Source organism: Chrysochloris asiatica, unplaced genomic scaffold, assembly GCF_000296735.1.
Source record: "Chrysochloris asiatica unplaced genomic scaffold, ChrAsi1.0 scaffold00161, whole genome shotgun sequence".
Lineage (NCBI taxonomy): Eukaryota > Metazoa > Chordata > Mammalia > Afrosoricida > Chrysochloridae > Chrysochloris > Chrysochloris asiatica.
This window is the reverse complement of record NW_006408679.1, coordinates 4,289,662-4,301,948: the sequence shown is the minus strand read 5'-3', so window position 1 is coordinate 4,301,948 and position 12,287 is coordinate 4,289,662. Positions and strand designations below refer to the sequence as shown.

The 12,287-nt window shown below is 38.7% G+C and overlaps 1 protein-coding gene across 1 annotated transcript in view; it reads left to right on the top strand.

Annotated features, from left to right (window-relative positions):
* Positions 1 to 12,287, top strand: part of DNAH14 (dynein, axonemal, heavy chain 14) — a 641,625-nt gene that overhangs the window by 534,048 nt on the left and 95,290 nt on the right. Inside the window, 1 exon segment of the mRNA XM_006871162.1 lies at positions 1,567 to 1,777. Within this exon segment, the coding sequence (XP_006871224.1) occupies positions 1,567 to 1,777 (211 nt within the window).

Here is a 12,287-nt window from a genome sequence, read left to right as displayed (position 1 = left end):
ATTGATGGACTCAAGTGTGGCAGCGGTAGTGAGGTTGGCCCAGGATCGGACATTGTTTTGTTCTGCTGTGCATGGGGTCGCTATGAGTCAGTTCTGACTCGATGGCACCTGACAACAACAACAACAACAACAAAGATTTACAGGCTTGGAAACCTTATGCAGGTTCACTATGAGTCGGAATCGACTCAACGGCACACCACCACTATGTATGTATGTATGTGTATATATATACATATATACACATGTGTAGGTACATACTTATATGTACATACATACATACATATGTATATGTGTGTATGTATGTATACATAGACGTAGTAAACTATCAGAAATTGGCCCTGCTGGCTCAGCCCTTATAATCCTCCAAATTCTTTTTTTTTCCTTTTTTCCTATGTTTGCTATATAAAATCTTAGCAGAATATTTTCTTCATTTATCTTCTGTTCATCACAGCCTCCAAATCTTACTTGTCTTTAAAATTCACTAATTTAAAAGTTTGAGCTCATTAAGCAAAGAATGTCCAGACTGGAGGTTTTCTCACCTGGAGCTTCTTCCTATGTAAAGCATCTGACTGAAAGCTTGACAGAGTGCCTGGTTGACACAATGGGTTAAGCATTCAACTACTATCCAAGAGGTTGGCAGTTCAAACCCATCCATGGATATATTGGGAGAAAGTTCTGACAATCTGCTACTGAAAGGTCCCAGCCTTGAAGACCCTATGGAGCACTACTCAGCACACATGGGGTCTCCACGTTGGAATGGACTTGATGATAACTGGTTACTGGTTATAAGCCAGACACACTTATAGTGGGGGGTGAATGGTGGGTGGTGGTGTGCTGTTGAGGTGGTTCCAACTCACAGTAACCCTGTATAGGATTTCTGAGGACTGGCTAGTGGTTTGAACTTCTAACGTTTTGGTTAGCAGTCCAGTATTCATCCTACAGTGCCACAATCATAGTTGTTAAGTGTCGATGAGTCGATTCCTACTGATAGCGATCCTGTAAAGGGTGTCCGTGGAGTGGCTGGTGGGTTTGAACTGTCCACATTGTAGGATCAATGCTGATCCTACAGTGCCACTCCATGCTGTCGACTATTTTGAAAATTAACCCAAGATGGCAGCTAGGGGCTCAAGTCATTACATTCATGTTGTAAGCAGCAGAATGGAAAAAAGACAACATACCTGCTTCCTTTACAGAGACAGCAAACAACAAACTGTTGCTACCAAACCTATTCACAAAACTTTAATGTCCATACCTAGCTCCAGGAGAGGCTAAAAATGGAATATTTTAGCATAGTATGCAGTCATCACAAATAACATTTTAAGGTTCATCTACAGAAAAGAAAGTAGACAAGTAACTAGCAGTTACTGCTGAGGTAAATATTATCATCCCATATGTTACAAATCCAAGGTCACTTGGCTAGTAAGAGGCAAAGCCAAAATGTGAACTCTGGACTTTAATTTCAAAACCTATAGTCTTTTCATTCTCCTACCATGACTCAATAAATACTGGATTGTGCTTTTTAAGAGGAAGTTATATAAATTAACAGTTATACTTTCCTACATACAGGGATTGATCCTACCGGTCTTCTCCTGAGATTTGCACAGGAGTTCAAAGGAACAACACATCATGTGGCCATGATTTCTTTGGGTTGTGCTCAGGCAGATAAAGCAGAAAACCTCATTGTAAAGAGACTGAAGAAAGCAAAACAGTGGGTCTTCCTCCAGAACTGCCACCTTTCAGCATCATTCATGCTACGACTTTCCACTATTATAGAATCGTAAGAGTTTATTACCTATCTAACTGTGAAATGAAACTTGAAATGGCAACATATGCTGTGCTTATAAAAAGAACATAACATGGTGGGCTACTCAGAGGAGCCTTAGGCTATGGGTTCTCTTTTCTCTAACACCTTGAAAACTATACTAAGAATCTGCTACTAATTTGAATGCGAAAGCTTTGGTTTTTGTTTTCTATCCTGCATTATCACTTTCTTTCCCAAAACTGTCTTTCTCTACTGATATACTCATATGTGCATACATGTTGTTATTGTTGTTAAGTGCAGTTAAGTCGGTTCTGACTCATAGAGATCCTATATAGGCTTTCCAAAAAGCAGGCGGTGACACATATATATGTCTACATCTATTACTAACATATTTAATATTCTATATGAATCCCAATATGAATCTCTTAAAAGTGTATTAAATATTACTAACTCAGCACATAAATAATACTTCATTCAAAAATTTGGTCATCGAATTTCAACTACTTCCACTGAAAAAAAAAGACTGGACATACAGACATTTATGGAGTCCTGGTGTAGTGCCATAGGATAAGCACTCAACCTCAAGTTTGGTTTGAACTGCAAGGTTGATAGTTCAAATTTACCAGCTGCTCTTCAGAAACCCTATACAGAATCTCTATAAGTTAGAACCAACTTGATGGCACTTAACAACAACAACAAGAACATTTATGCTTTGGATGGTATTTATACTTTCAATGATGATTATTTTGGGGGCCTATTGTTGTTATTGGGAAGTGCCATCCAGTCAGTTCTGACTCATAAGCTATCCTACTTACGGTTTCCACGGAGGTGTTACTCAGTTTGACTCAACAGCCTTGTGGTTCAAATTCACCTGCAGTCCAGTGCTTATCCTACAGCCCCACACTAGAACTCTAATTTCATACCTATTCTAAATGTCTCTGGCTCAACCCACTTTTCTAGGTCATACCTCCCAAAGCACTTACTTTACCATCCCAAGCATAAATGCCCTCAGGTTCAGGCTTTTTGTTTGCAGTGGAAGTAATTGAAAGTTGGTTGCTAAATTCTTGAGTAATCATGTTTTCAATGTGCTGAATTACTAATATTTTAGCCAAAAATGTTTTATAGGCTTTTCTCCAGCCTTACATTTCTGTCTACTTTACTTTGTGTGGCCATGCTTAATTGCAAAAATGTGTTTAGATGAGGATCTCTTCTTTGTGTTGTGATTTTTGTGCTGTGAGCATACATTAAGGAAACCAAAATGTAGCTGCCTGCCTTAATTTCTGGAAACTTTGCTAATACCATGCCTGTAATTCTAAAATGGTCTTCTTTCAGCAGTTTAAAAATGACTTATTTAATAATTCCTCTTTCACATTTATCATTTAAGAGTTACAGTCAGGTGTGGTGAGACCTGGGAACACCTGAGCCCATGGATAAAGACATAGCCATAGAGGACTAGAGCTGAGAGTGAAGGTTCCAGCTGATATGAAGTGAAGGGAGATGCACAAGAACACCCACACTTGCAGACAGTACTCATTTGACCTAGCCTCAGGCGTATATATGGCTTGATAATCAGAACTCAACTAGAGGAAGATTAAAAAAAAAAAAAAATTTTTTCTGATAAAGGAAACAAGGGTAAATTGCTACAATTTGATGAACCTGACCTATATACTCATGGAGGTAGTAACTCTAAATACCAACAGAGAGGGAAGGAGTCTTCATGTCAAGTATCAGTGCTATTCCCTCTGTACATAGGGTAGATAGGGACGGGCAACTTAGACATTGACTACCTAAAATAGAAGCATGAGGGCAATAAAGGCACGAAGTGACTGGCTTACAAGGTTCCATGATGGCGTTTAGTTTAAGAGTGTGTGGGTGAAGAAAGAGACCCCACTGAATAGTTTTCATCTTGTCTAGATGAGTCTGGTGAAAAGAGATGGGGATAAGATTCGTATGATTCAATAATGAATAATTGTTATCATGACTAATTGCGACTGTCACAATTGTAAAAACAGAAGTTTTGTAACAAAAACAGGGGCGTAGTTAATCTTACAGTCCAGAAACAGAGGACCCTAGGACCATGAAGGGAGAAGAGCACAAGCAGAATGCGGAACCTTATCCAGAAAAGTAGCAACACCTGAGATGGGAACATTGATGGGGGAGGGGGCGGGAAGTTGAGGACTCTAGATTCATGGGAAGAGAGGGACTAAAAGCTGGTGGCCAGGAAGCAGACTTGCAGAATGTACCCTTTGGAGGTGTAAATTATTATATATGCCTGAGTGGTTTGTTTTGTTTTTTTAAAAAGAGCTAAAGTGAATAGTGAGAAACACTGTTAAATGATGATACATGGAGGGGATTATAATCATTGTAATGAAACAAGGTATATGATTTGTTGAATGTAAAACTGATGATCTGCTCTGTAAACTTTCACTCAATCCACAATAAAAACCTTAAATTTAAAAAGGGTGGGAAGGGTGAGGCTAGAGGTAAATACTGTTGACTGATGATACACACAGCGGATTGTAATCATTGCATTGAGATGGAGAGGAGGCGGGGCTTGATGGCGGCTAGGGTGGAGGTGCAGTGAAGTTCGCCATCAGCTATACCACAGAATACCAGGCAAAGCAGATCCAGGGCAGAGCTCCAAAACTCGGAACCACAGAGATAGGAATATTTTGAAGGTTTGAAGGCTTATAGATTGTGGAACTTGAAGCTTAAGTAAAAAATCATGTACTTTTGAATCTGCGGGGCTGGGCTTGGAGGCCGGGAGCTAACATCTTGGGTAAGACCAAACAAGACCAAGTGAGGAAGCAGAAACACCAAGGAAAAACGCCGCGGGAACCTTGGAGCAAAGGTAGACAATACACTTTGTCAGTTTTGCTTTGTTCTGATTTTCTGTTCTTTCTTTCTTTCTTTTTTTTTTTTGGTATCTGGTCATTTGGTATCTGGTCACTGTTTGCCCACCTCCATTCTGGTGACTAGAGGGGTGGGTTCTTCTGCCACACATGCACACAGATACTCAGCCCAAGAGCAGGCCCTGAAGGATTTTTGCTTGTTTGTCTTTTGTTTTTTTAATACGGGAAAGGGGAGGCCGGGACTGTAGAGAGGGAAAGAGAGTTTAAAAACAAAACAGGCTGAAAATTAAATTAAAGCCTGAGGTATAGCATAACAACCAACACTTGCATCTTGAAATCTCTCAGGCAGCTTTGAAAGCAAGAAACTGAAGAGAGGACATTAAAGTTACACTCATATTAGGCTACAGATTTATTTTTTCTTCCCCATCTCCCTTTTCTGTGATTATAGACTGCAGTATGCAATCTAGTTTTTGTTGTTGCTGTTTTTAGTTTGTTGGTTTTTTCTCTTGCTTTTTTTTTTTCTGCTGGTGCTGTTTTGTTGTTATATGTTCCCCCTTCTACCTTTGGAGGACTCTTTCTCTGTATATTTTACACAAGAAGAGTCAGCAACTACTGCCATATATTCAAGCTACAATCACACTCTATAAAACACCAAAACCCAGCAAAGAACAAATACCAACTGCTATATACCAGACAAACAGACAACACCTGTGCAAGTTATTCTGTGTTAAGCAATAAGAAGAGTGAAAAGGGAAGCCCACATCTTCTTGGAAGCAAACAGAAAGCATAAAAAACACCAAAACACATACTCAATTAAGTATTAAGGCCACATATAAACACGAAACATGTCCAAGATGCAAAAGCAGATGACCATATCAGCACATGTCCAGAAACAGGATAAAATGTCTGAGACAAATGACATAGAGGTAGACTTGGACTCCATTCTGGAAGGAGGGCAGGCCTTGGAAATCCCTGAGAAGGAATTAAGAAAAATGATTATGAAATGTTTCAAAACACTTTACAATGGAGTTGAGAAAAATAAGGAAGAAGTCAGGAAAGAGAGTCAAAAGACGATTATAATACAATAGTTTCTACAAAACTCTTCATTTATTATACATTCATGAAATATTTATAGGGTACTTACTACTTAGTAGGTATTATTCTAGGTATTTGTTGTCATTATTGTTAAGTGCCACCCAATCAGTTCCAATGCATAGTGAACCTATATAGAGTTTACGAAGAGAAGCTAGTGAGTTTGAACAGCCGACCTTGAGGTTCAAACCTACCTTACTGTCAAGTGCTTATCCTACAGCGCCACACCAGAACTCCATTCTATGTATATTGTTGTTAAGTGCCGTCTAGTAGATTCCGACCCATGGCAACCCATGGTACAGGGTTTCCGAGGAGCAGCTGGTGAGCTTGAACCACCAACCTTGCACTTCAAATGGATTTGCAGTCTGGTGCATTAACCCACAGCACCATGGGCCACACAGAGTGAATAAAGACAGTCAGTAAATAAGAATGACAAAGAGCAATGCGTCCGTTTTAAAACAAAAGAAATTAGAGAAACGTTCTTCAAAACAAAATTCCAATGACAAAATAAGTGATTAAAGATCAATGAGAAGAAATTATTTTATGTAATTATTTGTATTTTTAAAAAATCAAATCAAGACTTTAGTTTCAGATCTATCACTTAACTCACAGTGGGAGAAGAAAATGTGAAGAAAAGAATTCTTCAATTCTGGAATTAAAGAAATATGTTCACAATATATTGCTAAGAGGAAAAAATAACAAGGCACAAATAATATGTTCAGTATACTATTTCTATTTTAAAAACAAAAGGAAAAAAAAAACAAAGTTTTTAACTTCTAACTACTTAGTGGAATTTCAGGCAACTTTTGTTTTTCTGTTTCATTTTTTATTCAGTTGTTTTGGGGTTTTGTTTAGTTTGGTTTCTTTTGGTTTTTGATATAAACCCTTAAAAGAATCATTTGAAACTTACAGAAAATTTTTCAGAATAATCCAAAAACTCCCTTCTACCCTTTTACCCTAAGGAGGTCTGCTAGCGTTTGGTTACGAATTGGGCTGTGAACTGCAAGGTCAGCAGTTTGAAACTACCAGCTGTTTCTCGGTAGAAAGATGAGGCTTTTTGCTCCCGTAAAGACTTACCGCCTCGGAAACCCTGTACAGGGTCGCTATGAGTCGGAACCGATTCTACGGCACATAACAACAACATCCCTTTACCCTAGGAGTTCTGGTAGCGTAGTGGTTACAAATCGGGCTGCGAACCTTTAGGTCAGCAGTTTGAAACTACCAGCTGTTTTGCAGGAGAAAGATGAGCTTTTCTGCTCCCGTAAAGATTTACAGCCTCGGAAACCCTGTACAAGGTCGCTGTGAGTCGGGACCGGCTCCACGGCACCACCCTATACCCTGAAGTCCTGGTGTGGCACTGTGGGCTATTGTGCTGGACTGCAAGGTCAGTTTGAATCACAAAGTCAGCGGTTCAAGTTCACCAGCCATTCTTAGGAAACCCTGTACAGATCGCTATGGGTTGCAACTGACTCAACGGCACTTAACAACAACTTTTTATCCTGATTTCCCAATGGTTAACATTTATTTGCACTATCATTTCTCTCTCTCATTATATTTACATTATCTGTTTTGTTAGAAAGAGAAATACAGTTAAACCCACCAGTTGCTCCTCATAAACCCTATATACAGGGTCACTATGAGTCAGAACCGACTTGATGGCACTAAACAGCAGCCTTCTTTCCCCCCGCTGGGAATGAACTTATCACTCTTGTTGGAAATCAGTAGACATGCAAGTTTATTTCTGGACCCTCAACTCCATTCCATTGGTCTGTATGTCTATCATTATACCAGTACCAGACTGCTTTGTTTCCAGATTGAGAAATATGAATCCTCTTATTTTATTCTTTTTTCAAAATTGCTTTGACTGTTTGGGGCCCCTTGTAGTCCATATAGATTTAAGGATTGGTTTTTCATTTCTGCAAAGATGGCTGTTTGGAATTTGATGGGGATTGCATTGAACCTATAAATTGCTTTAGGTGGTACTGATATTTTAACAATATTAAGCCTTTGAACCTATGAACATGCAGTGTCCTGTCATTTGTGTAAGCCTTCTTTAATTTATTTCAGTAACGTTTATCGTTTCCAGCGTGTAAGTCTTTCACCTTCCAGGTCAAATTTATTCTTAGATATTTTATCCCTTAGATACTACTGTAAATGAACTGTTAATTTCCTTTTCAGATTGTTCATTCCTTATGTATAAAAACCTGACTAATTTTGGTGTTTTGATTGTGTAGGCTACTACTTTGTTGAATTCATTTATTAGCTCGAGTAATTGCTTCATGAATTCTTTAGGGTTGTTTATACACGAGATCATGTCGTCTGTGAAGAAGGGGTTAGTTTTATTTGTTCCTTCCCAGTTTGGATACCTTTTTTATTCTAGTCTGGCTTAAATCTCTAGTACAATAATGAATAGCAATGGCAAGAGTGAGAATCTTTGCCTGGTTGATATTGTTGAAGATTTTGTTGTTGTTAATTGTCTTCGAGTTAGCTCTCATTCGTGTGACCCACATACAATAGTACAAAATGCTGCCTGGGCCCACAGCATTCTTATGTTGCCAGCATGCTTAGATCCATTGTAGCCTGTCAATCTAGTGGCCTCATCTTCCAGCACTATATTGGTTAATAGTCTGTTGTGATCATAGGGTTTGGGGTTTTTGTTTGTTTTGCTATTCTTATTATTTTTTAATTGTGGTGAAGTTTTACATAACCAAGTATATGTCGCTGCAACCATTTCTATATGAGCAATTAAGGGGCATTCATCACATGTGTAACCATTCTCATTATCCTTCTCTGAATCATTCCACCATCGTTAACTTTAATCAGTATCCCCTTGCAAAAGCTCCCCCTTTCTCTTTTGCTCCCACCCCTGGTAACCACAGATAATTATTGGTTTCTATGTATGTGCATAGGGTCATTATGAGTCAGTACCAACTCTATGGCACCTAACAACAACAACATATATTTGTTTAATTCATATACGTAAATAAGAGTATCCTTTTGTGGCTGACCTACTTAGCTCAGCAGGCTGTTTTCAAGGTTCTTGCACATAGTGGCATGCATCAGTACTTCATTCTTCATGGCTGAGTCGGATTCCATTATTGTTGTGGATTGAATTGTATCCCCTAAAATATGTATCAACGTAACTAGGCCATGATTCTCAGTATTATGTAGCTAGCCTCCACTCTGTGATCTGATGTAATTAATTATCTTGTGTGTTGTGAATCCTAACCTCTACGATGTCAATGAGGCAGAATTTGTGGTGGTTTTATTAATGAAGCCAGATGCAATCTACAGAACCTAGGCTATTTCTTGAATCAACCACTTTTGAAATATAAAAGAGATTGAGCAAGCTAGATCCAAAGAAACAACTAACACCAAGAAAGTATATCCTTTAGACCCAGGGTCCCTGCACTGTGAAATTCCTAGACCCAGGGAAAGATTAAGACGCCCTGGTAACGTAGTGGTTATGAGTCAGCAGTTCAAACCTACCGTGAGAGAAAGATGAAGCTTTCTGCTCCCGTAAAGATTTACAGCTTCGGAAACCCTGTACAGGATCGCTATGAGTCGGAACCGACTCGACGGCACTTAACAACAACAACATAGGGTCGCTGTCAGTCAGAACTGACTCCAGGGCACAGCCACCAACCAGGGAAAGATTGATGACAGACAAGGACCTTTCCCAAAAGACAACAGAGAGAAAAAACCCCCTGGAACTGCCACCCTGAAATCAGACGTCTAGACTCCTAAATTGTGAGAGAGTAACTACCACAAGCCATTCACTTGTGGCATTTCTGTTATAGCAGCACTAGATAATCAAGACATATGTATATGCCGTATTTTGTTTATCCATTCACCTATTGATGGACATCTTGGTTGTTTCCATCTTTTGACTATTGTGAAAACTGCATCAGTGAACATTTATTTCTGTTTATGGTCCTGCCTTCACTTCTTCTGGGCATATACATAAACTTGAGTTTTCTGGGTCATATGGTAGCTCTATTCTTAACATAATGAGGAACTATCAAAGAATTTTGCATTATATATTGAAAATAGAGCTACTGTTTTACATTCCCATCAGCAGTGCATAAGAGTTAGTTTCTCTGCAGCTTCACCAACACCCTTATCTTATCTTTTGTTCTGTTTTGTTTTGTTCTTTGACCATTGCCATTCTAATAGGGCTGAGGTGGTATCTCATTGTAGATTTGCTTTGCATTTTTCTGATGGATTGAGCATTTTTCATGTACTTGTCCATATTTGAATGTCCTCTTTGGTGAAATGTCTGTTCAAGTTCTTTGCCCATCTGTTTTTTTAATTGGGTTGTTTGTCTTTTTGTTAAGTTGTACAATGTTTTTTGTTTATTTTTGATATGTTATTTTTAAGTGTTGTCGAGTCAGTTCTGACTCATAAGAACCATGTGTAGGGTTTTCAATGAATGGCTGATGAGCTTGAACCACCAACCTTGAGGTTCAAACTGACTTTGCATTTCAGCACATTAACCTGCAGTGCCACACCAGGACTCCTAGTTGGTTATGTGGTTTCTGAAATTTTTCTCACAATGCGTGATTCATAGGATTTTCATTGACTAATATTGATTACATTCCCAGGCCTCTTTCTACACTATCTTAGCCTGGAAGCTCCATTGAAATGTATCCACTGGTATTTTAAATACTGGCGGAATAGTTTCCTGCATCATAGGAGCACACTAACCACCAGTAGACAACAAACTTATAAGTTGTTGTTGACAGCAATCCAGTATAGGGTTTCCAAGAAGCAGCTGGTGAGTTGGAACCACCGATCCTACAGTGCAAACCGACTTTTCAGTCCAGTGCATTAACCAACAGCGCAACACTAAGACTCCAACTTATAGGTGATGGTAAGATGTTAGCAGTAGGTTTTTATTAAAATTCCCTTTACCATATTGAGGAATTTCCTTTCTATTCCTACCATGTTGAGTGATTTCATCATGAAAGGGTGTACAGTTTTGTCAAATGCTTTTTCTCTGCCAATTGAGATGATCACGTTGTTCTTTTCCTTTGTTCTATTAATGTGATATATTACATTGATTGATTATCTAATGATAAAACTACCTTTTTTTTTCCCTGGGATCCATCCCTCTTGTTCATGGTGTACAATCTTTTTAACATGGTTTTTTATTGGGTATTTTGTTGAAGATCTTTGAATCTTTATTTGTAAGGGATAATGGTCTGTAGTTTTCTGTGATGTCTGCCTGGCTTAGGTATCAGGGTGATACTAGCCTCATAATATGAGTGTTCCCACCTCTTCTATTTTTTTGGAAAATTAAGTTGAACTAAGTCACTTCTTCTATAAATGTGTGATAAAATGTTCCAGTGGAGTCTTACGATCTAGGACTGGAATTTGAGGGGAGATTTTAAATTACTAAATCAATTTCTTCATTTGTTATGGGTTGGTTGAGATATTCTGTTTAAACTTGAATCAATGTAAGGAGTTTATGTGTTGTAAATTCTAGGAAGCTGTTCATTTCATTCTAGTTACCTAATTTGTTGGTATACAATTATTCTTAGTGGATTTTTTTGTTTTGTTTTGTTTTTAGTATTTATTGTGAATTGATTGATTGTTTACATGGTGAGAACATCCGTTTTACACTCATCCTATCATATTTCGTTTCATTGCAATGATCACAGTCCCCTCCATGTGTCATCATTAAAGAGTATTTGCTTCTATTTCTCTGGGGTTTTTTTTGTTTTTTTTTTAAGGTTTTTATTGAGGTTTAAGTGAAAGTTCACAGGGCATATCATCAGTTTTACATTCAACAAACCATATACCTTGTTCATTACATTGATTATAATCCCCTTCATGTACCATCAGTTAACAGTATTTCTCTCTACCCACTTTAGCTTTTTAAAGAACAAACAACAACAACAAAAAAAACCCACTCAGGCATATATAATAATTTATATCTCCAAAGGGCACATTCTGCAAGTCTGCTTCTGGCCACCAGCTCTTAGTCCCTCTCTTCTTAGTCCTCAGCCACTTCCCCTCTTCATGCCTATACCTCTGCCTCCATCTCTGGCACTGCTGCTTCTCTGGATAAGGGCCCGCATTCTGCTTATGCATTCCTCTCTTGATGGTCCTAGTATCCTCTGTTTCTGGACTGTAAGATTAACCACTCCCCCTTTTTTGTTACAAAACTCCTACCTTTACAATTGTGACAGTCGTGATTAGTCATGATAACAATTATTCGCATTGAAACTTACAAATCTTATCCCCATCTCTTTTCACCAGACCCATCTTGACAAGATGACAGCTATGCAGTAGGGACATTTTAAACTAAACTCCCTCTTGAAACCCTGTAAGCCAGTCACTTCGTGCCTTTATTGCCCCCTCATTTTAGGTAGCCAATGTCTAAGTTGCCTGTCCCTATCTACCCTGTGTAGAGAGGCGATAGCATTGATACTTGATTTGGAGACTCTTTCCCTCTCTGTTGGTATTTGGAGTAACTACCGCTCTAAGTCTGGTAGCATAGTGATTATGAATCGGGCTGCGAACCGCAAGGTCAGCAGTTCGAAACTACCAGCAGTTCCACGGGAGAAAGATGAGGC